This window comes from Aulonocara sp. 'chitande type north' Nkhata Bay, linkage group LG7, assembly GCF_057382095.1.
Source record: "Aulonocara sp. 'chitande type north' Nkhata Bay isolate Kocher_YH1m ecotype deep benthic linkage group LG7, A_spYH_male_GT1.1, whole genome shotgun sequence".
Classification (NCBI taxonomy): Eukaryota; Metazoa; Chordata; class Actinopteri; order Cichliformes; family Cichlidae; genus Aulonocara; species Aulonocara sp. 'chitande type north' Nkhata Bay.
The window spans coordinates 29,911,593-29,939,145 of NC_141350.1; the positions used below are offsets into that span (position 1 = coordinate 29,911,593).

Here is a 27,553-nt window from a genome sequence, read left to right on the forward strand (position 1 = left end):
AATCTTGAAGTCTTTTCTGACCAGGACGTTTTTAAAATTCTTCCTGCACAGTGTGTCTTAAACACTCAGGCCCCATCTTATCTTAAAGATTTTACTGTACTTTATTATCCTAACAGAACACTTCACTCTCAGACTGCAGGCTTACTTGTTGTTTCTAGAGTATTTAAATGTAGAATGGGAGGTAGAGTCTTCAGTTTTCAGGCCCCTCTTCTGTGGAACCAACTCCCAGTTTGGATTCAAGAGAAAGACACTATTGTGGAGGTAAACACAGACGGCACGAGAGCTCTCGATAAACATTGCTCATTTATTACTCATCACCACAGAACTGAACACTTTCCCTCCAAAACACAGCAACAACACTTCCTGAGAACTGGGTGTGAGTGGAGCCCTCCAGTGGTCCACCACACATGCCCCCCCCGAACACCCAGTAGGGTCATCCCCTAGTCCAGAACCCTTGCTTTAATTAAACGTCCAGAACGGCTGAACCGGGGAGGTGGAGAGCTGGCGGAGGGGAAACGAGCCTGAGGGCCAGGCTGGCACAGGCGGTCAGGAAAAACTGAAGATAGCTCGGGCCCCGCCAGGTGGGGGGCGCTCCCAGAGGAAGAAGCATGGTTGTCCAGTCCAGTGGAAGGCGAGCGGCCACGGCGGGGGGCCTGAGCCGGCACCACCTGGTCATCCAGAAGCACATGTGCTGGTTTAAGTCTGTCAATAGAAACAGCCAACCCCCAAAATCCAAAAGGAAATGCTTCCGGCCCGGTTGAATAACCCGAAAGGGGCCGTCATACAGTGGACGCAGCGGAGGCCTATAAGCGTCATGCCTGACAAAAACAAACTGCGAAGAGTCCAACGACCTCGGAACAAAGGTGTCAGGCACACAATGGTGCACTGGGCCAGGAAGAGAAAACGAGTCTCTTGGGGGACGGAGAGACAGCACAGAGGGAGCGAAGCACGGGGGTGGGCTCTCAGGCAAGAATTCCCCGGGGACCTGGAGGGGCTGACCAAGGACAAGTTCAGCCGGGGAAACCCCAAGGTCTTCTTTAACCGCGCAGCGCAACCCCAGTAAAACCCATGGAAGGCGGTCAACCCAGTTGCCATCTGTGAGAGAAGCACGGAACGCAGCCTTAAGCGACCGGTGGAAACATTCGCACATCCCGTTGGCCTGCGGGTGGTACGCAGTGGTGCGGTGGACCTTGACCCCCAGGCCGTCAGCCATGGCAGACCAAAGCTCGGAAACGAACTGGGGGCCCCTGTCTGAGGTAATGTCGGCGGGGGGACCGAAACGCGAAACCCACGTTGACAAAAATGCCCTGGCCACTGCTGCTGCTGTAGTGGACGCCAGAGGCACTGCCTCAGGCCAGCGGGTTGTGTGGTCCACTACAGTCAAAAGGTGCGTGAAACCTTGTGACTGCGGCAGAGGACCAACCAGATCCACATGCACATGATCAAAACGCCTCCCTGGAACGCGGAAGGATTCGAGGGGCGCCTGTGTGTGCCTATGGATCTTAGCGCGTTGGCATGGGATGCACGCGGCTGCCCAGTCTTTCACCGATTTACGAAGGCCCGGCCAAACGAACCTAGAGCTGACCAGCTTGACCGAGGCCCGGACGCCTGGATGAGAGAGGGCGTGTACGGAGTCGAAAACGCGACGACGCCACGAAAGGGGAACTACAGGGCGTGGACGGCTGGTGGAAACATCGCAAAGCAGGCTAGGCCCACCGTTCCACACGGGTCTGTCCTCCAGTACAAGGCCCGTTTGCGCAGACCGAAGGGCAAGGACGTCCGGGTCGGCCTGTTGGTCAGCGGCCATAGCCTCAAAGTCTATGCCAACATAAACAGGAGAAACCAGCACGCGGGATAGACAGTCAGGACTTACCAGCCACGTGCTGAATGTCAGTTGTGAACTCGGAAATGGCTGCCAACTGGCGCTGCTGACGCCCGCTCCACGGATCAGAGACCTTGGACATCGCGAATGTCAAAGGTTTATGATCGATGTACGCGGTGAAGCTCCGACCCTCGAGAAAAAAACGAAAATGCCGTGTGGCGAGGTGTAGGGCCAGCAACTCCCTGTCAAAAACGCTATATTTGCGCTCACTGTCTCTAAGCGTGCGACTAAAAAAAGCGAGCGGTTGCCAGACACCGGAGACCCGCTGTTCTAACACTGCGCCCACTGCCACGTCCGACACGTCGGAGGTCAACGCAATCTCCGCCGACGGAAACGGGTGGGCCAGCGGGGCCAGCAGGGCGGCGTTTGCCAGCGCGGTCTTGGCCCCAGAAAATGCCTGGATGCGTTCAGGGAGCCAATCAATCGGGTCCTTAGCTGTTTTACCCTTCAAGGCAGCATAGAGAGGCTGCAGCAGGTGCGCAGCTCTTGGGAGAAAGCGGTTGTAGAAATTGACCATCCCCAAGAACTCCTGCAGCGCTTTAATGGACGCAGGACGCGGAAAAGCCGAAACGGCCTGGACCTTGTCTGGCAACGGAACCACACCGTCAGCGGAAATGCGGTGGCCCAAGAAATCCAGAACCGGCAAGCCGAACTGGCACTTGGAGGGGTTGACGATCAGGCCGTGTGCCGCCAAGCGCTGGAAAACCTGATGCAGATGGGACGCGTGCTGACTCTCAGAGCAGCTGGCCACCAATATATCGTCAAGGTACACGAAGACGAAAGGCAGCCCGCGCAAAACAGAGTCCATCAACCGCTGAAAAGTCTGGGCGGCGCCTTTCAGGCCGAACGGCATGCGCAAAAATTCAAACAGGCCGAAAGGGGTAATAACGGCAGTTTTGGGGACGTCTTCGGTGCGCACGGCAACCTGGTGATACCCCCGCACCAAGTCAATTTTAGAAAAAATCTAGGTGCCGGCGAGGTGGGCGGAAAAATCCTGGATGTGGGGAATGGGGTAACGGTCATTCTCCGTGACATTATTCAAACGGCGAAAATCCCCACACGGCCGCCACCGACCGTCTGACTTGGGCACCATGTGTAGCGGAGAAGCCCAGGCACTATTTGAGCGCTGCACTATGCCGAGGCGCTCCATTGCGGCAAACTCTTCCCGAGCGACGGAGAGTTTCGCGGGGTTGAGGCGGCGCGCGCGTGCGAACACCGGGGGACCGACCGTCGGAATATAATGTTCAACCCTGTGCTTCGTTGCCGTGTTCGAGAAATTAGGAACAGTCAGTGAAGGGAACTCCAAGAGCAAACGCTGAAAAACATTCCCTGAAGTCACTAAATTAGCCCGATTCAGGGGCTCGATGGCGCGAGTGAAACAGGGCATTGAAGAAAAAGACAGTGCATCGATTAAGCGTCTGTTAGCGACATCGACCAGCAGGCCATGGGCACAAAGAAAATCAGCGCCCAAAATAGGTACAGAGCTAGCGGCAACAACAAAGGTCCATTGGAAATCCCGGCCATGAAAACAAACAGTCACGAACCTTTCCCCGAACGTTGCGATGGGAGAGCCATTAGCCGCAATAAGCTGCGGTCCGCAGCCCGCTGCTAAACTGTCGGCTCCGGACGGGGGAAGGAGGCTCTTCTGGGAGCCGGAGTCGACCAGGAAACGTCTCCCAGAGCGCGAGTCTTCTATGAAGAGCAGTTTTTCTTTGTCACCAGCAGTCGCCAGCAGTCGCCAGCAGTCGCGGCCGCTACGGCGTGCTGGCGGGGTCCATGTCCCAGGGTCGGAAAAGCGCAAGGCGGCAGGCAGCGGCGCTCTCCGGTGCCAAAACGCTGATGGTAGAAACAGAGCTCCCGTCCTTGGTGTCGCTGTGCCGCGACCTTTGCCGTCAGCGAAGGATCGGGTACGTCGTGGCAGGTCACTGGGGAAGTGGAAGGCGCCGCCGGCGAGGCTGGAACTAGGTCGTGATCGTGGAAAGTGCGGGTAGCCAGGAGAATGCGATCCGCGTCCTCAGCCAGGGAGCGATAATCCTTCGTGCCCAGAAGCGGAGAGTTGGCGAGGCCGGCTCTCACGGCCGCCGGCAGCTGTCGGAGGAAGATGTGGGCGAAGAGGAATCCCCCGTCGTCCGGTCCGAGAAAGGATAGCATGTGCTCCATCAGTTCGAGAGCCGTACCGCCACCCAGGCCTGAGAGGGAGAGGAGCTTCTCGGCTCGCTCTGCGTCGGTGAGGGCATAGCGCCGAAGAAGCAGCTCCTTAAGGGCGGCGTACTTCCCTCGGGTGGGTGGGTCCCGGAGGAGAGTCAACGCATGACGGGTGGCTAGCGGGTCGAGAGAAGCCACCACATGGTGATATTTCGTGTCGTCAGCCGAGATGCTACAAAGGGCGAACTGAGCCTCCACGTGCACGAACCACGACGGGGGATCGTGAAGCCAAAAGTCCGGCAGCTCGAGCGCCACAGCAAACGTAGCTGCAGCCGGAGGCAGAGGGCTGGCGGCTGCTGATGCATCCAGAGCGGAGTCAGCGCCACCATCGGACTGCAGCATGTTCGAGTCAGGGGTCACCAATGTGGAGGTAAACACAGACGACACGAGAGCTCTCGATAAACACTGCTCGTTTATTACTCATCACCACAGAACTGAACACTTTCCCTCCAAAACACAGCAATAACACTTCCTGAGAACTGGGTGTGAGTGGAGCCCTCCAGTGGTCCACCACACTATCTCTACTTTTGAGATTAGGCTTAAAACTTTCTTTTTTGATAAAACGTATACTTAGAGCTGAATTATGTAAAGCTGAACCAAAACGTAGTTATGCTTGTATAGGTTCAGGCTTCTCATGATGCATTCACCACTTCCCCTCCATTCCCTTCTTTTCCATCCTGATGTGTTTACATGCCACCACTGAACATCCTTGAATTTTGTCTTCTCTCTCCTAGAGAGAGAATAATGTCCCCTCTGTCTATTTGGGGGCAACTGGTAGGTGCAGTGTGTTCGATGGCAGTCACAGATGGATGCTGTTCACACATTTAATGGGCTGCTTATGATAATGCAGTATATCCAGGCACATGCAGAGGGGGGAGTGGAAGGGGTTGATCACCTGCCCCTTTACTGATGGGTGCCCCAAGTGCCCTTTTCTTGAGGTAAATGTTTATTTATTTATTTTATTTTATTTTTTAAAGTGTGTGTGCGTGTGGAGTCCTGCCTGTGCCCCTCAACAATAATATTTAACTATTAATCACATTTTGCTAAATAAAAGGATCTGGTGTCCATCAGTCACATGACTGCCATTAACTAATGATCGCCCTTGACGCCAGAGCGCACTGGTTACGTACCAGGAAAGAGCTCTCAAAGAGTACGCACATTTTTTGCCGTCTGGGCGGTGCAGAGCTGTCGGAGAAACAGTTAGTTGGGAGACGCAGACTGATGCAACAAAAACCAGTAAGTAGGGTGTACAGCATACACTGTAGTCTATAGCACACAAGAGTGGTAAGCTGGCTTGTGGCAAATGATGAACTGAAACAAATGCGCGTGCTGTGTGTGTAACAGCGCGACAAATATTACCTGTCCTTTAAGTAACTGCACAAGTAGTGCTGGTCATAGCTGCTAGCTAACTGGGTAAGGGTGTCATGGGTCTGTAGCGCTGTCCACTGTTTTAGGGAAGATATTTAGTTTTAAAGTAACTTACAGGGCATTTCCTTGCTTTTCTGGAGGGCTTATATTTCATTAAAAATATTTAATATGCATATCCACATAATTATGGATTTATTTATTATTTAAACACTGTATTTTAAAGAAAATACATTAAGAAATAGATTATATTAGATTTATATTTCAAATAGGACAATATGCTTATTTTACAGCAGCAACAATACTGTATCTCTACAATTTAAACATTTAATAAGCTTTCTGCCTGCACAGAGTGGATAGTCAAACAAATAGAATCATCATAAATACTTTTATGTATTACTTTTGTTTTATGTATATAGATTTGTTGTTTTTATTATTACTCATGATATAACATTGTCCACATATGTACTGTAAGGACAATGTGTCCAGACTTGTCCTTAGAGGACATGTTTAGCAGCTGTGTGAGGCTGCTAAAGGCAGTGGATCCCTCACCAGCTGGAATAAAAAAAGTACAGGTAGCAATAACATATGTAATAGTTTTTGCATTGCAGAGTTATTCCAGTATAAAAAACAATAATAAACACAATTGCAATGTTTTGGTTCTACAACATTTTCTATCATTACTTTCTTGTGGATTAAATGGAAGAGTTTTTAAGTGTGGATAATTAAATAATAGATGGATGCAATAGCAAATTGTGCCTTTTTCTCAGATTCACGGCGAGTGGAGAGTGATAGCTGAGATGAGGAGATGGAGGAAGAGAGGCAAAGAGTGATTCACAGGAGGAGCCTAGTTTATTTCTCACAGTTTTGTTGCCTTGTGGTTCCAAGCGCTGTCACCAATTTTTGCATTTTATTATTATTTCATAACACTTGTTTAATCAGCGACCATTTCTCCCGTGGACTTTTTACAGTCTACAGTCTCAAATCAACACAGCCCTGCCTTCCAGCACTATCAGCAGCAGGAACAGCAGCAACACGTCAACAGCAACATTGTACCCCATCGGGTAAAACATAGGCTATGTTTGCTTTGCATTGTCCCCTTGAAACTTGTCTGCACACTTCTCTGTGTGAGTTCTTATGTCCAGCACAGGTTTATACCTGTCACACACGGTGGACTACAATCACTTTATGAGATTACTTAAGTTTCAGTCATTATGCTCCTACTTCATCACCTTCACCCTGAGCTGCTCTTTCACTCTGTCCTCTGCAACAGGATGTGAGGATTTCTTAATGCTGCTTCACTTCAAAAGAAACAAAATGCTTTGCAGCGAAGTTTCAGTTTGAATTTTGATTTGATGTTTCATATTAATGATTTCACTTCCACACTGCCACAGCTCTGCCCGGCTATCATAGAAAATGTAGTTTAATACATATGAATTAAAGATTTAGTGTTCAGATCCAAGCTAGAGATAGGACGTTTCACTTACAGTTCAGTTAATGTCCATCACAGCAGCAGGCGCCCTGCATCAGGATAAACCCAGTGAGGCTCCTGCACAGGTACACAGGTGTTTTAGGTAATCGCAGCTTTTTCTCTGTTTTTTGGTTAACTGAGAATAAGATGGTCGACACTGACGTTTCAACACTCAGCAGAACTTCCGAAGGGCGGACGTTTCGAAACACAGCTCAGAAGTGTGGTTCAAAACACGATGGTCACATGACCGTGTGCCTATGGACAGTGGTCACATGTCCGTGGTTTCAAACATAAAAAACATGCAGAAAGTTTGAGTTTGAGTTTTGAGGGTTTTTTTCTGCTATATGGGCAGAAACTGAAGGATTATTCCTGCTCATTCACACACACATCCTCATATACAGGAGATTTATTTCTAACTGTTCTCAGTTTTACTCTCTCTGACACCTCAGTGTAAGCACACCCTCAGACTGTAGCAGTAATAAATTAATATTATTATTATTATAAAGAGTAAAGCTAAAAAAAGTTTCATCCTCTGCTGAGGAATGTGTTTACTCAGGTTGATTAGATATCTGTCAGTATGAAATGGGCGGATGTGATTGGTCATAATTAACCCAGATGGGAGCGTTAAAACGAAAACACATCGAGTCTTTTATTGAAGTCTTTATTATTGAGTTAATTGAAATTTAAAAAAAAAAACAAAAAAACGAATGGCAGCTTTTTTGTTTAACAACGTGTAAAACAAACGTCATGACCGTGAAGTCCGTGAGACATTCGGGATTTGAGTTTGTTTATTCAGCGCTTCGAAAACCTGAAAAGCTGTGAGGTCATCACCACAAAAACAGCAGCTTTTTTCTCACATTATTATTTCATGTATAAACTGAGTTACTAAACAGCTGAAAACCTCATTCATGTTATTTTTGCTGAGGTTCGCTGTTCACAGTTAGTCTTTAATAATTTGAACATTTTTCTTTCTTGATTTCTTTTTTTTTTTTTTTTTTTTTTTTTTTTTTTTTGGCCTGTCCCGTTTGGCTCTTTTGCCCTCAGAATTGTTGTCTAAAGGCAAAGAAAGATGCCCAACGGATTTACTTTACCAAACTGACCATCCCAGCCTTGCCGTAATGGTCCATTTGATTCACCTTTTATTGTTTATTTTATTTTCACTTACTGAATACGGGACAGACTTGACTGGGGGAAAGAAGGGGAGAAAGAAAGAGGGAAAGAGAAAGAGCTGAGAAGAGGGACGGGGGAGAAGGGCAAAAGACAAAAACCAACAGAACGGGCAGAGAAAAAAAAAAATGCATATATCAATCACCTGGATCACCTGCTGAGAAAGAAAAAAGAAAGCAAGCAGAAGAGAACAAGAGTAATAGAATAAACAACATCACAATGATATATGGGAATATGACAGTAAATACTAAATGTTAAACATTATTGTGCAGCACATAAGATCAACAGAACACAGTGTGCTTTGAGGTAGGAGCCAAAAAGGGTGTAGTTTGTGGGTGTGATCACCCGTGTGTACACCTGTGAGCATGGACGCGCTTGTTTTTTGTTTTTTTAAAAGGTTCCTTCATGTAATAATCTGCTAGAGGGTGTGGGGGGGCCACAGCCCCGTCCTCCAGGGCTTGAAGCAGGTGTGGAGGAGATCAAAACTCCAGACATCCAGAGGCCCCCAGAACACAAGAGACTAAGGAAGACCAACAGAGGGGCAGCTGCGCCACTGTCCCGGAAAGAGCTGAGGAGAGTCCCAGATGAGGGCTCACTCAGCAGCCGCGGAGCAGAAGCCAGGGGGAGTTGCAGTGACGCGCCCGTGAGCTCCGCCGGCAGCCAGCTGCGCCTGAGTGACCGAGCCCCAGGCCGAGAGGCCGGGGGCACCCCACCTCCGAAGTGGCCCGAGCGAGCCCCAGGCTCCAGGCCCCGATAAGCGGCCGCCGAGGAGTGAGCCGGTGTGTACCTGGACGCCCATCCCCGGACACAAAGAACCACCAACGCACCGATGTCTGAGGGGGTCCGCCACTGGCAGGGGAAGTGGTGGTAGGGGGAGATAGGCCTCCAAACCTTGGAGGGCCTGAGATGTCCCCAGAGATGTCCCCTGACACCCAACCTGACATATAGACACAGACATACAGGCACACACAGATACAAACATCCATTCCCACCCTCATGCTCTCATATGCACTTACTCCACACTCAACCAACGTGGAGACAGACATAAAGAGACGTTGTACACACGATCACACTCCCCAAGCGTACTCTACAAACCGGGTCTAGGTGCCCCCGCCCCTGGAGGGGGGAACTGCACCCAGACCCAGGTGGTGTTTCCCTTTTCCCTGCGGTAGGGGGAGGCAGACCGCCCCGACTCCGCAGCAGCAGGAAGGCTCCACACTCCAGACCGCAGTCGGACGGCCAACTCCTGCTCCTAGCCCCCCTGCTCCAGCAGGTCGCAGAGAACGGGGGTGAGAGAAGACTCCAAACCTCCCTCCACCCGCTCATTGTAATGTTGATGCATGTGTGTTCTAAGGTGCATTTAAAACCCAGGAGGGCATGGAGCTACCTGCCAGAGAGCAGCAGGTAAGCGCATGGTCCCTCCTGCTAGCCCTCAATGTCTACGTGTATTTAAAATTGAGAGGTGGGCAACGATGCCAGGGGTGGGGTGTACACCCTGATGGTACTTTGGACTCCGTGTATCGTGCCCACCCCCAAGATCCTATATGTATGTGTAATGAGAGTGTGAGTAATGTGAATGTCTAAGTTGTGGGATAAAATTGAGGCAGAGGCAGCCAGAAGGGGACAGAGGGGGGGGTAGCCTCCTCTGCACCCTGGTGACATACCCCTACTCCAAGGCCCTGCATGTGTGGGTGGTTGTGGTGGAGCGGGAAGAGGGAGGCAGCTGGAGATGGGGAGGGAAGGAAGGGAGGGGCAAGTGACCCCTCCCTGGGGCCAGCTCCCCCGCTGACCCCAGTAGGCACCCCCATACTCCGCGACCCGCCAGGGAAAGGGGGCCCAGGCCCATCCAGACCGGGCCCAGTGCAGCAGCGCCGCCCGGCCCCACAGAGCCCGGGACAGTCCACCCAACCCCACCACAGAGAAAACTGCACCCACCCCACCATCCACTCATCTTCCAGACTACATAAGACAATAAACACCCAGGCTGAGATCTTCCTCCACCTCTCCTGTATCTCCCCCTCCTGCAGAGGGAGCTCCTGAGGAGAGGAAAGCTCCTGCAAGATGTGACAATCTCCCCCACCAGTTGAAGAGCCCCCCAGGTGGCTCGACGCACCGGCGGCACCCTGCTCCAGGGCTGGGCCCCCATGCACCCACCCGCCCACAACCCCGGCAACACACCAACCAGGACCCAAGCCCCCGAGGCCCGGTCCGGGTCCCAGCCCAGAGACGGAGCGCCCCCAGAACCTCACGCCCATCCCGGACCCACCCAGGGGCAGCCAGGCTACCAGGTCAGTAACCCACGTCCGTCAGCACAGACCCTCCCCTAGCCCCGCTGCACGCAGCCGCGAGGAAACAGTCACCGGAAAGCCAACAGAGCCCCTAACCGGACATGACCGCTACCCCGGGTTGAGCCCCCCAAGGAAGATGCCTCCGGGGAACCCCCCGACACCCTAAGCCTGTCCCTACCCCCACACCAATCACAACAGTGAAGGCGGGACCAAACTATGACCCCCCACCCCCACTAGGTGATGGAGCTGATCAAAGGAGCCCAGAGCAATTGATCTGATGTGGTGGCAGAGGCTGTATCAAGACTAATGTAATCTAATAGATAATTTCTATATTGGTTAGAATTAAGATTATTTTTATTTTTCCAGTTCATGAGGACTGTTTTCTTGGCTATGCATAGGGCAGTGAAAACCATATGGGCGATATTCTTTTCTGAAGTGACATTATCTAAGCTGCCCAACAAACACACTAAGGGGGAAGTTGGAATGTTACATTTCAGACACTTCGATAAGTCTTCACATATCTCGCGCCAAAACTTCTGAACTGGTGGACAGAACCAAAGAGCGTGGATATAATTGTCCGGTGAATTGGTTTGGCAGTGTGAGCAGTTGTTGGTAGACGTAAAGCCCATCTTGAACATCCGATGACCTGTATAGTGTACTCTATGTAATATTTTGTATTGAATTAATTGAAGACTGGGATTTCTAATTAGATGAAAGGTTTTTAAGCAAGTCTGAGACCAGAAGTTTAGGTCTAAGTTAACTGATAAATCCGCTTCCCATTTTGCAATAGGAAGTGATATTGATTCATCTGTTTTAGAAAGCATTCTGTATATTTTGGATAGTAATTTGGGGGGTTTAAGAGTAAGAAATTGAACCACACTTGGTGGTGCTCAGATTCACGGCGAGTGGAGAGTGATAGCTGAGATGAGGAGATGGAGGAAGAGAGGCAAAGAGTGATTCACAGGAGGAGCCTAGTTTATTTCTCACAGTTTTGTTGCCTTGTGGTTCCAAGCGCTGTCACCAATTTTTGCATTTTATTATTATTTCATAACACTTGTTTAATCAGCGACCATTTCTCCCGTGGACTTTTTACAGTCTACAGTCTCAAATCAACACAGCCCTGCCTTCCAGCACTATCAGCAGCAGGAACAGCAGCAACACGTCAACAGCAACATTGTACCCCATCGGGTAAAACATAGGCTATGTTTGCTTTGCATTGTCCCCTTGAAACTTGTCTGCACACTTCTCTGTGTGAGTTCTTATGTCCAGCACAGGTTTATACCTGTCACACACGGTGGACTACAATCACTTTATGAGATTACTTAAGTTTCAGTCATTATGCTCCTACTTCATCACCTTCACCCTGAGCTGCTCTTTCACTCTGTCCTCTGCAACAGGATGTGAGGATTTCTTAATGCTGCTTCACTTCAAAAGAAACAAAATGCTTTGCAGCGAAGTTTCAGTTTGAATTTTGATTTGATGTTTCATATTAATGATTTCACTTCCACACTGCCACAGCTCTGCCCAGCTATCAAAGAAAATGTAGTTTAATACATATGAATTAAAGATTTAGTGTTCAGATCCAAGCTAGAGATAGGACGTTTCACTTACAGTTCAGTTAATGTCCATCACAGCAGCAGGCGCCCTGCATCAGGATAAACCCAGTGAGGCTCCTGCACAGGTACACAGGTGTTTTAGGTAATCGCAGCTTTTTCTCTGTTTTTTGGTTAACTGAGAATAAGATGGTCGACACTGACGTTTCAACACTCAGCAGAACTTCCGAAGGGCGGACGTTTCGAAACACAGCTCAGAAGTGTGGTTCAAAACACGATGGTCACATGACCGTATGCCTATGGACAGTGGTCACATGTCCGTGGTTTCAAACATAAAAAACATGCAGAAAGTTTGAGTTTGAGTTTTGAGGGTTTTTTTCTGCTATATGGGCAGAAACTGAAGGATTATTCCTGCTCATTCACACACACATCCTCATATACAGGAGATTTATTTCTAACTGTTCTCAGTTTTACTCTCTCTGACACCTCAGTGTAAGCACACCCTCAGACTGTAGCAGTAATAAATTAATATTATTATTATTATAAAGAGTAAAGCTAAAAAAAGTTTCATCCTCTGCTGAGGAATGTGTTTACTCAGGTTGATTAGATATCTGTCAGTATGAAATGGGCGGATGTGATTGGTCATAATTAACCCAGATGGGGGCGTTAAAACGAAAACACATCGAGTCTTTTATTGAAGTCTTTATTATTGAGTTAATTGAAATTTTAAAAAAAACCAAAAAAACGAATGGCAGCTTTTTTGTTTAACAACGTGTAAAACAAACGTCATGACCGTGAAGTCCGTGAGACATTCGGGATTTGAGTTTGTTTATTCAGCGCTTCGAAAACCTGAAAAGCTGTGAGGTCATCACCACAAAAACAGCAGCTTTTTTCTCACATTATTATTTCATGTATAAACTGAGTTACTAAACAGCTGAAAACCTCATTCATGTTATTTTTGCCGAGGTTCGCTGTTCACAGTTAGTCTTTAATAATTTGAACATTTTTCTTTCTTGATTTCTGCTGAACATGTCAATCATACCTGATACTGTACAATATAAAGCGCCTTGAGGCGACTGTTGTTGTGATTTGGCGCTATATAAATAAAATTGAATTGAATTGATACCGTCATATAATAAATACTCCTGTTTAGAATTATGCAGGGTTTATTTTTTTGAATCATTGTTTTAAAGAATGACATTTTCATGACCTGACAACAGCAAAGGCTGTCCAAAATTTGAAGGCTGCTCCAAATGCGGCCCACAAATGCGTCCTGCTTTTCCCCAGATTTGAAGGAGGGGTCTGGCATATCCTTTGTGGCCCACCCTATCACAGGATTCATTGCGAATCGAAGGCTGAAGAATGTTTTGGGGGAAAATGGCAGACAGTCTAAGCGGTCCAAAAATAAACTTCTAAATATAAGTACTGGGTTTTTATGTTACTAAAAATATCCAGTAGAACAGATGTTAGCATAATGAAGAATCTTTGAGTAGGCCAGTTCCTTCAAAGGATGCAGCCCCTGAACTCGGACAGTTCCACACGTCACATCATTGACGTAAATGCGTTTTAAATCGCTGAAAGCAGAAATTCAGCCAACGTGAAGATGATCAGAAACTTTTTTTGAAGTCATTGTTTGAAGGCTTTTGATTGGCCAGCATTTCTTTGTGGTTAGGGTTATATAGCTAGCTTTTTTGGCCTGCTCTTCACAGCACTTCAAATCATTTTGGGTTTTTATGTGTGTGCTTTCATGTGCACAGTGATATAAGTAACCCTGCTTAAAAAAAAAGACTGAAATCTCTTTGCAGGTGAACACGTGGACAGTCTGACTGATCCACTTTGTTTAAACTCTCCAACAGCTCCAGCAGCTCAAAGTGAAGCACGAAACTGTGATCCTGACACAGAGCCCACAGACTCCAGGTTAATGCTCAGCGCCCTGTTTTCAGTCTTTAGATCTTTGCACGATAACAGATTCAAAACCATCCTTCTTTTCATTCACCCTGTCTGTTTTCATTTTATTCATTTCTTATTTTATTATTTTTATCATCAACATCCTTTTAAACGTTTTGATGAACGAAGATGCAGAGTCAGGAAGTTTTTTTAAAAGGTTTAAAAACGTAGGAGGAAGTTCTCTGCTCCATCCACTCTTCCTCACTCTTGATTCCATTTTCTGAAAGTCCTTTGAAGTGAATGTTTTCCACTGTGTTGCAGTCTGCTGACATCAAGGTCAAATGGTGGAGAGTCCCAGATGTCCCAGTACGACACCAACTCTCTGCCATCTATAATCCAGTTTTGAGATCCCTTCCCAGACGCCTTAACACCCACTCCCATCCTGGGCCATCTGACCTCAGGAATTCGCATGATAAGGTGGGGCCAGGTTTCACAATGAACTCACCCGAAACTCTAGCTGATTGGGACCCACACCCAGTTTCACACCTTGGCTCAGGCGATTAGAGGATCATCAGGGGGTTCTTTTGTCCCTCTGTGGGGGGTCACTCCCACTAGGTTTATATCTGGGACTCTCCACCATTTGACCTTAGAACTGAAGAAGCTTCTCGGATGAGAGGTGAAACGTCTTCAAGCAACTTAAAGAAGTCCAGATGCTTTTCTTTGCAAGCTCCTTTGACAATGTGTTATTATTTTCTAACAAAGGAAATGTGCTGATTGATATGGTCTGATATGGCCACGGACCGGTTTATGCTCGACAATATTTTCATGGACCGGCCTTTAAGGTGTCGCGGATAAATACAACAAAATAAAACTAGTACCGGTACCGAAAAAAAAGATTTATTCATAACACACGTGAAAAGACCCAGGAAAACCGAGTTAACGATAAAAACGATAACAAAATAACGCTGAAAACCGATAAAAACCCTGAAAACCATACATTTCACACCTGAGCCTCAACTCTCGCGGCCCGGTACCAAACGACTCACGGACCGGTACCTGTCCGGGGGTTGGGGACCACTGTCTTAAAGAAACGACAGCAGCGCCTTCAATGCTGCACACAAACAGAGCAACAGCGCCCCCTGCTGCAGAACCCAGAACTCCCACTCTGAGCTTTGACTTCTCCAGGCAACCTTCTTTTAGTATTTAGAGAATTCAAACACACACTTCAGAGTCACTTTACTAAGTCAGAAACCTTCCTAACCAAATCTACTGAATCCATTCTCAAATCCATCCAGCTAATTCAGCGTGTGCACATCTTTTTTAATACAGCAGTGAATATACACATGACTGCTGAGAGGGCACCATGCTGACTCAGCCTTAATGGATCCAAATGCAACAAAAGCTGTAAGAAATAAATTGTGAAAATAAATGTCAGTAGTCTGCAGACTTTTGGCAGCATGTGACTGTGTAAATCTGCTGAAGATTAAATGGAATAAAACTGAATGACTAAAGTAAGCTACAGTTCTTCAGAGTTTGTACTTACATGTAGTATTTGAGTAAAGACACTTTCAGGATGCTCTGCTGGTTCTGGATGAAGGTTTGTTCCCGGCTCTGTGCTGGAATATTTAAGTGAAGCTGATCGTTTTACCTGTTTGTGTTTGCTTCATTCACACTTACGTGTAAAGACGTGATATGAATCCGGCCCAAGGTCCGCTCCGCCTTCTTGAAGGTGGGACAGCTCAAAGTTCAGCTGAACACGCTCCTCCTTAAATGAGATGGTCTAATCTGAGCTGCAGGTTCATAGTCCACTTGAAAAAAGCCCAACACTGAAACACTCATTTCATTTTTAAACCTTCTAAGGTTTTTATTCTAACACATCGTTGGTTAGACAGCAGATAAATGCTTTCAGTCTTCACTCAGGAACATTTTACTTGATTGTAATATTTTAATTTAACTAATAAAAGATTTAATAAAAGAAGGAAGTAGCTTTATTAGTCAGTGAAAACTGAAGCCTTAGACTGCTATTCATTGTAAAGTCCAGCAGGGGACGACTCCTCCGGTTTTCTAAAGAAGCCTTATTGTACAAAAGCCCAAGAAAACATGATCCTGCTGCTCACTGTGAAGTCAGTAAACCCTCTCCTGGTGAATTTATTCTCTGAGATGCTTATTTTGAGTCTTATTGGATCAAACATGAAGTTGTACATTTTGGTCCCATTAGAGGCTCAGAAAGCACGTCACCGTTTTTACATCTGCTGATTTAATTACTGACTTGATGACTGAATGAAGGTTTGCTCTTGTTCATGTCTCTTAATGTGTGAATGACTGAAGTGCAAACATGCATGAAACAACAACAGTTATTCTGAACCAGTAACATAACACCTGTTTGCTCCACAGTTTTGAGTACCAGGTGAAACGAATGAATCTTATCCTGTGGTGTAAACCTTACACTTATGCTTTACACTATAGCCTCTTGATTTTTAGTTTTAAGCAATGGAAACGACTGCAGGTGGTTTTAGTGAAGGACTAGAAGATGATTGTGGGAAAGATGGATGACCCCTTATTAAGAGCTTTATTGTTCCCCTCAGAGGACTCTCATGATAAAGTTTGCATGTTTGTGGCAGATGCAAAGAGCAGCTGCTGGCTATGATCCTGGGTCAGTGTGGTTACGTAAGTGAACCTGCAGAACAAACACAGCAGGGCCAGTTGAAGGACGCTGCAGGGCCACGATAACGAGAGGATGGTACAAGCAGACGGGTTAAAGGTTGTCCACAAGCCAATCACATGACATCCAAAAATCAGCTGATTACAGAAACTACAGGGTGGGCCATTTATATGGATACACCGTAAAAACATGGGAATGGTTGGTGATATTAAAGTCCTGTTTGTGGCACATTAGTATATGTGAGGGGGCAAACTCCTCAAGATGGGTGGTGACCATGGTGGCCATTTAGAAGTCGGCCATCTTGGATACAACTTTTGTTTTTTCAATAGGAAGAGGGCCATGTGACACATCAAACTTATTGGTAATGTCACAAGAAAAACAATGGTGTGCTTGGTTTCAACGTAACTTTATTCTTTCATGAGTTATTTACAAGTGTCTGACCACTTATAAAATGTGTTCAATGTGCTGCTGGATTGTCAATGCAACCCTCTTCTCCCACTTTTCACACACTGATAGCAACACCGCAGGAGAAATGCCAGCACAGGCATCCAGTATCCGTAGTTTCAGGTGCTGCACATCTCGTATCTTCACACCATAGACAATTGCCTTCAGATGACCCCAAAGATAAAAGTCTAAGGGGGTCAGATCGGGAGACCTTGGGGGCCATTCAACTGGCCCACGACGACCAATCCACTTTCCAGGAAACTGTTCATTTAGGAATGCTCGGACCTGGCACCCATAATGTGGTGGTGCACCATCTTGCTGGAAGAACTCAGGGAACGTGCCAGCTTCAGTGCATAAAGAGGGAAACACATCATCATGTAGCAATTTCAAATATCCAGTGGCCTTGATGTTTCCATTGATGAAGAATGGACCCACTATCGTTGTACCCCATATACCACACCAAACCATCACTTTTGTTGTTCCAACAGTCTTGGAGGGATCCATCCAATGTGGGTTAGTGTCAGACCAATAGCAGTGGTTTTGTTTGTTAACTTCACCATTCACATAAAAGTTTGCCTCATCACTGAACAAAATCTTCTGCGTGAACTGAGGGTCCTGTTCCCATTTTTGTTTTGCCCATTCTGCAAATTCTGTGCACCGATCTGGGTCATCCTCGTTGAGATGCTGCAGTAGCTGGAGTTTGTAAGGGTGCCATTTGTGAGTAGCTAATATCCGCCGAAGGGATGTTCGACTAATGCCACTCTCCAGTGACATGCGGCGAGTGCTACACTGTGGGCTCTTGCTGAATGAAGCTAGGACAGCCACTAATGTTTCTTCGTTAGTGACAGTTTTCTTTCGTCCACATTTTGGCAAATCCAACACTGAAACTTAGCAAGCAGTTTGCTAACTGTAGCATGGGAGATGGGTGGTCTCGTAGGGTGTCTTGCATTCAAATCTGCTGCAATGACCCGGTTACTGCGTTCACCAGATATCAACACAATTTTGATCCGCTCCTCACGTGTTAACCTCTTCGACATGTCAATGGCTGTGAACAAAGAGAAACCTGTACATAACTCATGAAAGAATAAAGTTATGTTGAAACCAAGCACACCATTGTTTTTCTTGTGACATTATCAATAAGTTTGATGTGTCACATGGCCCTCTTCCTATTGAAAAAACAAAAATTGTATCCAAGATGGCCGACTTCTAAATAGCCACCATCCATCTTGAGGAGTTTGCCCCCTCACATATACTAATGTGCCACAAACAGGACTTTAATATCACCAGCCACTCCCATTTTATTACGGTGTATCCATATAAATAGCCCACTCTGTATTTTCTTTTCCTTGTCTGTATCCACCCTACACCCGAGTGCTTTATTAAAACTTATTTTGTGGTAAAGTTATCAAAATAATTGCCAGGAGGTCTTTCAAGACGTGCTAGGAGAATACTGGCCTGCACAGATGTTATAACCTTTCATCAAGAATGTGTGAATGGCTGTTTACACCTGTGAGAGCTTAACCTGAAAGCTCGCAAAACAGAAGTGTCTCTTTCAGAGGTTTCATTGTGTACATCATGAAAATGATGCAAATGTGACATCTATGCAGAGAAGCTTCCATGTCCCATGTTTAAAAAATGTTGAAGAAAGGGTGATATCTACAACCTGCAGGACACCGGTCCTTGAGGCCTGGGGTTCCCCGCCCGCGACGTTGAACATCCTGTTAGGTCATGATGCTGAACACTACTTTATAGATATCTCAGGCTGACAAGCATTTTGTTTGTTTTTTTAAATATAAAATCCAGGTGAGACTTTGTTCACTTTTCACTGATTCTTTGTTCAGATCGGAGTGAATGTCTTTAGCTGCAGGTCATCAGCTCTTTGGAAAGGTGTGTGTGTGCAAACATAAACCAGACTCCAGCTAAAAACCATCCACATTTTATTGTTCTGTCACTCAGGGGTAAGACAGCAGGCTGTTGCCACAGAAAACATTTCACCGTCACATTACACCAACTTTAAACATTCAACTTTATTCACCGGCTTTCCTTAAAACCCTCGTTAACACACACACTCTTCACTTCAGACACACGACACTGAGCGGCGCGTACAAAATACTTTTTTTAAAAACAGGAAATCGATGCACACACTTACACACATCTAAATGAACATGTAGCTTAAACAGAGTTTGAGAACTAATCCATGAACATCACTCATCACAGCACAGGTGGTAAAAATCACATTTTCCAGGTCACTTTTCTTAAAAAAATAAATTATGTTTTCCTTACCAGCTGCTCTGAGCAGACGCTAAATTAATCAGTGACCGATGTCAGAAGCATTTTCCTACAAACTAATGTGCAAATCTTTGCATTACTGTGAAAGAAAGCAGAAACATTAAAGCTGCAGCCATCCACCCCACAGTCAGACCACCCACCGACCGTCAGCTTCTAAAAGCAGCTCATTTCTGTCACCCAGACAAAAATCTGTCATTAAGACTTAATTCAGTGAGAAATAAAACCGATGATTATCTGCAGGCAGGTCATCCTTTCACAAATCATTCTTTTAAATCATCCAACTTGCCAGAAGGAGCAGCTGAGACCCCGCCCACCTGACCTCAAACATGCTCCCTCACATCACTTGAGATTTACGCCCCCCCAGGAAATCTGAGTCATCCTAAAGTTAAGCAGCTGCTAGTTTTCATCTTTAAACTTGTTTCAGTTGCTTCAGTTTTGTTTCCTTTTCCTATTATTTTTTTTTTTTTGATTAGTGAAGCAGATAACTTCATGATGAAGATTGTAAGAAAACTGAAGACAACCCAAACACAAATTTTCTCTGGCAATTTCTGAACAGCTTCTATTTTTGAAGCATTTCGAAAGTTCATGTTTTAAAGCCAAGAATCACTTCAACCACAAAGCCCCCTCCCCCAAAAGATCCACTCTTGGAAGACTTCCTCCCCCCTCCCCCTCCTGTAGCACTGATGTGAATCTAATGTGATTCAGCATTGGCATTAACGGATGCATGTTTGTAAAAGTGACTCTGCATGTATGTGCAGCATGGCAGTGCGTGCTTTAAAAACAGAGCAAGCATGCTCAGTAGTACGGGCCGATGTTCTCATATCCGGCATAGCCCGGCCAATCAGGGAAGATCCCGTGTGAACACGTGGGGCTGCCATATCGGTCGAAGTGAACCCCATAGTCACAGGAGGGCCTACTCCAGGCCTGCTGATGGCCCCTCCTCATCGAGGACCACGTGATGCTATAGTTGTTGCCTTGGTTGCTGTCCCAGTGCTCGCAGCCATCCACCTGGTAGCAGACGGCAAACTCGATGCGCTCATGCGGCTTCAGCTCGCCAGACACAGACACTTCGAAGGAGAAGGTGTCGTGGTGCAGGCTGGGATAGGAGTCCTTCATGTACACACAGTCCACATCCGTGTGGCTTTTCCACGAGTCAAAGGTCACACGCACCTTCACTGACTTCTCGAAAGACACGTTCCTGACTTTGACGGTTCCCGCGAACGCCTTCTCTTTCAACAGGCAGTGCTCGAGGCAGATGAGGTTCTCCTCCAAGCGCTGACGGAACAGCAGGTAGTCTGAAGCAGGCTGAGCGAAGCCCAACACCAGCCGGTCATCCTCAGCTTTGAGTGACAGAGCTGAGCTCAGCTGCTCCTGGATGTTCATGGGAATGTCGATGGGGTCACTGAATGGAGAGAACATCTTCACCCGGGTCAGAGCCAGGCCTTTGTGGTCGGCAAAGGTTACACGCTTTTTGGTTTTGGTCCCGTTTTTGCTAATGGATCTGTCATCCTGGAGCTCGGACTGATCGAGGAGGTGCGAGTGCTGGAACCTCAGAGCAGGTTTACAGGTTTTCCGAGGCTTCCTGTAGGAAAAGTCCTCTTTGGAGAGGTACAGGGGCAGGGTCATGTCGATCGGCATGGTGGGCTCTGGAGGAAGCACGCACAGAACACTGAAACACAGGAAAGAGCGCTTCTGTTAAAATACATCGTTAAAATAATCTTACTCCATTTTAATATTTATCATTACACTGAGAGCTGACTCAAACTGTCTGCTCTTTGTAACACCAGGACGTTAGTTACAGAGCAACAGGATCAGTCAATGCAGATAAACCTGGATTCTTCTATGGAAATATAAGTGGTTTAATTTCTGCTGCTCACTCCACATTACAAACTCTCACTTTATTACAGATGACAAATATCCAAATTAAGTCATATGGACAAACTGAAAAACAGTGCAAGTCCATCATTTACAGTAAATGATGTGATTAAGTCACAGTACAAAGTTCTCAGCACAACAAGAATGTCATCACAGTCTAGGGCTGCTCAATTAATCGAATTTTAATCTCGATTACGATCTGGGCTTTCAACGATCATTAAAAATGACTGAGCTGATTATTAGCCCCTCCCTCGTACTTTACTCTCGCGCTGCTCTCTGCATTTCGAACACGTGTCACAACAATTAAGAGCAGCGGTCCCCAACCTTTTTTGCGCCACGGACCGGTTTATGCCCGACAATATTTTCATTGACCGGCCTTTAAGGTGCCGCAGATAAATACGACAAAATAAAACTAGTACTGGTACCGAAAACATTATTACTAACACACGTGAAAAGACCAAGGAAAACCGAGTAAACGATAAAAATGATAACAAAATAACGCTGAAAACCGATAAAAAACCCTGAAAACTATACATTTCACACCTGAGCCTCAACTCTCGCGGCCCGGTACCAAACGACTCACGGACCGGTACCGGTCCGAGCCCCGGGGGTTGGGGACCACTGATTAAGGGGACCCGAGGGAAGCTCGGAAAGCTAAGCAGAAGTTATTTGGAGAGGAGAGTGACTGCCGCTGGTTGAAAAGAGGTTAAAAAAAAAAAAACAAAAAAAAAAACAAAAACACTTGTGGTGTGGAAACATTATGGGCTCGCGGAGTCAGACATGGATCAAGTAGACATAGTGTGTAAACTCTGCTACAGTGTCGTAGCTGCAACACAGAGCAACACTGCAAAGTTCACTAAACATAGATGTTTACATTTTTCATTTATGTTTTATATTGCAAACATTTGCACTGTTATCGGTATTTGCACACTATTTTATGACAATCTTTAAAGTCATTATTCAATACATTGTTATTGTTAAATAAATATCGTCAAATAATCGAGATCTCAATTTCAGTGAAAATAATTGTGATTATCATTTTTGCCATAATCGAGCAGCCCTATCACAGTCTGTATCATATTCAAAAAGTACATTTTAAAAGTTTAAGTTTAAACTTCATGATCTTTTTTTGTAACAAAAGTGAACATAAAGAAAATCAATGAGTACAAATCATTTATATGCAGATTGACCAATCACAACAATGTGATTGGTCACTTGCAATGTTGAACCTGGAACAACATTTTCATGATGGTCTGGGAACAACACCAACACGAGGATATCAGATCATCCGTGTGTCATGGTGAGACCACCACAGATTTCACCACATTTTACCTGTAATTGTATGGTAATGTATGTCATGCATCTTTGTGGAACAGGTGACCCACGTTGCTGTAAGTGGTTAGATTTCTGTATAAAAGCTCCAAAGCTCCTTTAGTGGTTTAAGTCCTGCAGCAACTGTGTCAGTGTGTTCTTTACCTGAGGCTCTGAATACAAGTCTTTAATGTGAGTTTACTATGTGTTATTTCATCACTGTATTGTTGTAGTGCATGTATTTTCCAACTTGACCACATTTTACTGCAAACTGATAATAGCCCTTTTTTAAAATTATAATTAAGATGCAGTAAAAAACACCAGTTCTAAGCTCCTAAATTTGACCCGACGATGCTGTAAAGATTCAAACTCAATGAAATTGTCAAAATTTCAGGCTAAACACGAAACAGGTGTAAACTACAGATAACAGCAACAATCCTCATATCGGTCATGAATTATGCCCATATTGGGAAGAGGGGAGCAGAGTCTCTCTTGAGTCTGATATCACATCCAGTAAATTTTCTGTCTGACAACATCTGAAGCAGAGCAAACAGTGACAACAGCCGTGAAGACTGTAAATATCCAGCATATCTTATCTGCACAAACAGTTAATCAGGTCAGTGAAGACAAAGGTGGAGCTCGTATGCCTGAGCCCCTGCAGTAAATCTGACCCTCGTTAATCCACATCAGGACAACACTGGGATTCTGATCCTTCTCACACAGACAGACACCTCAATCAGGAGCTGTGACCTAAACCATCTCATTGTTAAAGTCTTTAAAACACACAGGAAACAACCTTTGACCAAGTGACTGACTTAGAGTCTGGGGTCAGATACAGCCAGTCATCCAGGTGGTGACCTGTACACAGGTGTCTGTGCTGGCGACCTTCATTAATGGGAAAAGATTTAGAGTCCGAGCAGACTTCAGATGATGAGATATGGAATCACAGCATGATATATTTTCAAAATACAGAAATGCAAAAGCAGCATTAGAATTTGTTTTCAAGTAGCACAGCGCATCAGCTTAAGGTAAAAGAAGAAAAAAAACAACAACTGAGCATCAGTGAAACAAACGTTATCCATCAGGAGGAAAACTTTAGCTTCCTCCAATCTGCTTACCTCTAAATCTGACTGCAGCACAGAAGCACTTTAATTACGAGTGTCCTTTAAACCTCCAAGCATGACAGTTAAACAGCAACATCAGTTAGCCATGAGAATAATCGGCTGATGTGAACGAATGTAACACTAGTGTTTGTCACCGACTGTTAGTAAACCATCACACTGTGAATGTGATGCATATTAACAGACTATTGAGGTGTTTCTAATATTCTGACACCCTAGTCTATGTACACAGAAGGACAACATAAGAAACAATGAGTGACAATATTTAATATCAACTAGGGCTGGGCAATATTATACCGTTTATGGTAATACCGGTATAACGTTTGGCAACGATAAGAAAATGAAATATTGCGATAGAATATGGGTAAAAGGCGCATGCGCAGTGCCTTTGTTTTCATATGCACATGGTGGAAAAAGCACGGCGGAGAATGACAAGGGCGAAAGCGGATCGTTGAATGAAACAGATAAACCAGAATTGGTTTGTAAAAATGCTGCAGCTTCAGTGGTGTGGAACTGGTTTAGCTTTCGTCTGTCAGATACACAACAAAGCACTATTTTGGTAGAGCATGCTAGCGGGCCATCGTTATTACCGTGTTTTTTGGAAAATACGGCACACTTAAAATCAATTCTTAGATTTTTCTGAAAATCGACAGTGTCCCTTATAATCCTGTGTGCCTTATGTTTGGATTCTGGTTGTGTTTACTGACCGCGAAATGAGTACGAATTTGCTAAGCTACAAACCCGCACCGCTTGATGGATTGTCGGAGCATTACGGCTATCATAGGCAGGAGCCTCGCGGAGTGATACGTACTGTGCTTCAACATAATATTACCGTATTGTGTGTGTATAACCTCTTTTTAAGTTTTGTGGATATTATACATGGTTATGCTGAGGATAACTGTCAGCAAGGAATTTGCATTTGCACTGTTAAATTTTTATATAACTTCAATACACATAAAAAACAGCAGCTTGTTTAAATGAAAATACATTGATGGGCTTTTTTTTTGCACTAATAAAGTTGTGGAGTTGTAAAGTATTTTGTCTAGTGTCGATTATATCGTCAGTTATATCGTTATCGCAAATTTTCAAATTTTTATCATGATAAATATTTTTGGTCATATCACCCTGCTCTAATATCAACTTCAATTATGAGTCTGTGATAAACATGGCTGAATTGCCAAAAATACTGGAAAATATTTTAAATTTCGAAAAATAAATCCTTAACAGTCTCTTCGTGTTGTATTTAACTCGTTGAGACTGGACAGGTGTACCTAGTAAAACGCCAACATAAAACCTACACTAACACAGTTGCGTTCACGGTGCCCCCTCTCATCAGGTGAAACGGACTTCAGTGAAAACACCGGAGCAGCAGGAGCTCCACACCACAGACACATTTACCTGCTAGCAAACTCTTCAGGTCAACACCAGCAGCACACCCACTCTGACGCTTCACCTTCAGGTGTAGCGTAAGTTTCGTCACACTTCCGTGTCTTGCACGATAAATGGTGCCACAGTCACACCCCCTCCAAGTCACCACGTTGTGGTCACCTTCCGCCATGTCCGTGGGTTTCATTCATTCATTCATTTACCAAAAGCGTGAAAACGTTTGTAAAACCACAGCTTTCTGCGGCCCACGCTACGTCACACACACACCTGAGCTGCTGCCGAGAACCATTTGCGGTTTGTCCGGTTCCGTTGTGCCGTCACCGCGCTGTGCCCTGGTCCTCGGTCTGGTCCTGGTTCCGGGTCTCTGTCCTAGATCTCTGAGGACTCCGCAGCAGCACTCTGCTCGGGCGCTAACTCTCAGCTCACACTAAAACCGGTGAGCCGCTTTTCTTCTTCTCTTGCCTTCAAACGGCCACGCCGCTTTCACGTGGACACGCGTCCGCAGCCAATCAGAGAGCGCGCTGACGGAGTGGTCGGCGGCCTGGCGCCCTGCTGTCAGAGCCGTCTCTCCGCGTGAAGATTGACAGAAAGCCGTAATCTGAGTTATTTATCGTGGTTCGTAGGGCCCAGTTTAGCGCCTCGTGCTGTTTTAGTAAATTAAATGTAGATTAAATCAAACATCATCCGCTTACTACCTGGAAGCATGAATATTAACCCTGTAAAGGTAAAACTTCACAAAAATACCTTTAAAAAACGCCTGGAATAAATAAATACATTGAAAATATATTAATTTGCATTTATGTTTTATAATTTATATCATATTTGCTACATCCGACATTGTTTTCCAATTTATTTATCTCTTTATGTGAAACGTATTTATTTTTATTATTTATTATTGTTATTATTACTATTATTATTATTATTATTATTACCTATTTTTCGGGAGGAAGTAAACTTATGACGTAGAACTCTAAAAAAACTCAAACTGGATCAAATATGATGCAGCTGTTTTACAGAGTTCAGGCTCATATTTTTGTGATTTTAACAGTTTTCTCTTAAGGCCTGTGAATTGGTTCTACTTAAAACTTTAGTTTAAACTCTTAAGTTTTCAATATGTGCATGTTTGTTTTTTCAGATTTTCTTTGGTGTAAAATTTAAAAATGAGCAATAAAATTTGTATATTTATGTGAGAAGAAGCTAAAGTGAGATGCAAAACCTGCTTACAAAAAAGAGGAGAGACTCAAGTCTTCACTGGGCCAAAACACGTGTGAACATGTATAACATTTCATGTCATTTAGATTCTGTCTATATATTTTTGGTTTGTTTTAATACATGAGTGCATGTATACATACACACACACACATATATATTTGTATTTGTACATGTAAATGCAAGTATACATATGTTTATATATTGGCTTGTTGTATATATCTAAAATAAAGAATAAAAAAAATAAAGAATAAAAAAAAATAACATCTGTAAGAGACAGCTGGAGACATGTAACAGCAAACTGTGTCTGCAATGTCTGTGGGTCTCTTTGCCTCTGTTTGCATCTGTGGGTTTAGGATGAGTGAGGGTCTTGGGGTCATTGCTGCAGCACTTGTGGGCTGCATGTGCAGCTGAACCTTTACACCCGAGCACAGACACACTGAATGTTTTTTCTGTAATTCTTCTAAAAACATGAACACACGTGACATTTTCATATTGATTTTCTTTTAACATGAGCTCACTTTGTGTCCGTGTAACAGTGCTTTGTGTTTTGTAGGACACTACAAGTCTCCCCCCCCCCACATGATGCTGAACAGCTGACAGCTTTGTAAATAGCAGCTCTGATTCGGGACACGATCCCAGGTTAGAGAACGGGCTGTGGTATTTTGGTGCTTCACCTTAGCACATGAAGCACAGCTGGTACACACACAGGCACAGGTTACACCTCAGTGCTGTCAGTGAGGTGCGTGGAGTTTGCATTGGTGGTGTGATTAAACAGGAGATCTGAAAACATCCCCACATCCGCTCTGAGATTATAATCTTTACTTATTGTTAATTTTTTTTAAATCTAAACAGCTGATTGATTATCTGAGAAGAAAGTTCCTGGTGAAGTTTATGACTTTACAAAACCGTCCCTTTCACTCTCGCACAAATCACCCGTGACCCTAGTCTCCACCCACTCCACCCTGCCTCCACTCTCAGACACCACCTGTTGTTTTGAATGGTTGACCCCATCTATTTAAACTCCTCCACCTTCCCTTGCTCTGCTCTTGCAGCTTTAGTGATGATTTTCACATATTTAAAGGTTTTAAATATTAACTATTGTCACTTTTGGCATCTTTGACTGTAAATTGTTTTTACAAACTAAACCTTTTGTGCCTTTGTTGTTGATAAAGTTATCAGATTATTATTATTAAATTAATTCCATCAGAAGAAGATATAGAAGATATCTTTATGTTATAATATAAAGCATATTGACTGAATGTTGTTGTGAATTAGGGCAATATAAATAACACTGAATTAAACTGCCTGTTTTATTTCTTAACTCTGATAAATAATCTTCATATTCTAATAATCACAAAGACCAAAATTAGTAAAAAAATTGAATTAAACCCTTCATGTTAAAAAAAACTTGAACTTTAGCAAATACAGGAAAACG

At 45.0% G+C, this 27,553-nt stretch overlaps 2 protein-coding genes across 3 annotated transcripts in view; both read right to left on the minus strand.

Annotated features, from left to right (window-relative positions):
* LOC147325409 (NACHT, LRR and PYD domains-containing protein 3-like) overlaps nt 1-15,481 on the minus strand; it is a 36,195-nt gene extending 20,714 nt beyond the window's left edge. Inside the window, exon 1 of one of the 2 annotated variants that reach the window (XM_086299942.1) lies at nt 15,362-15,481. The gene's annotated coding sequence lies outside the window, so the exon portion shown is untranslated. The remainder of the gene's footprint in view (nt 1-15,361) is intronic. The other variant, XM_086299941.1, reaches the window with a different exon arrangement.
* Nucleotides 15,482-19,860: 4,379 nt separating this feature from the next.
* Nucleotides 19,861-25,453, minus strand: ppp1r3b (protein phosphatase 1, regulatory subunit 3B). The gene is made up of 2 exons (XM_086299972.1): nt 25,174-25,453; nt 19,861-20,882 (listed from the first exon to the last, which is right to left on the minus strand). The coding sequence occupies exon 2, from the start codon at nt 20,849-20,851 to the stop codon at nt 20,009-20,011; it is 843 nt and encodes a 280-aa protein (XP_086156098.1). The 5' UTR covers nt 20,852-20,882; nt 25,174-25,453; the 3' UTR covers nt 19,861-20,008.
* Between the last annotated feature and the right edge of the window lie 2,100 nt (nt 25,454-27,553).

What these genes read in the sequence shown, in the direction of transcription:
- ppp1r3b (XM_086299972.1), bottom strand. Translation starts at nt 20,851, where the DNA reads ATGCCGATCGACATGACCCTGCCCCTGTACCTCTCCAAAGAGGACTTT.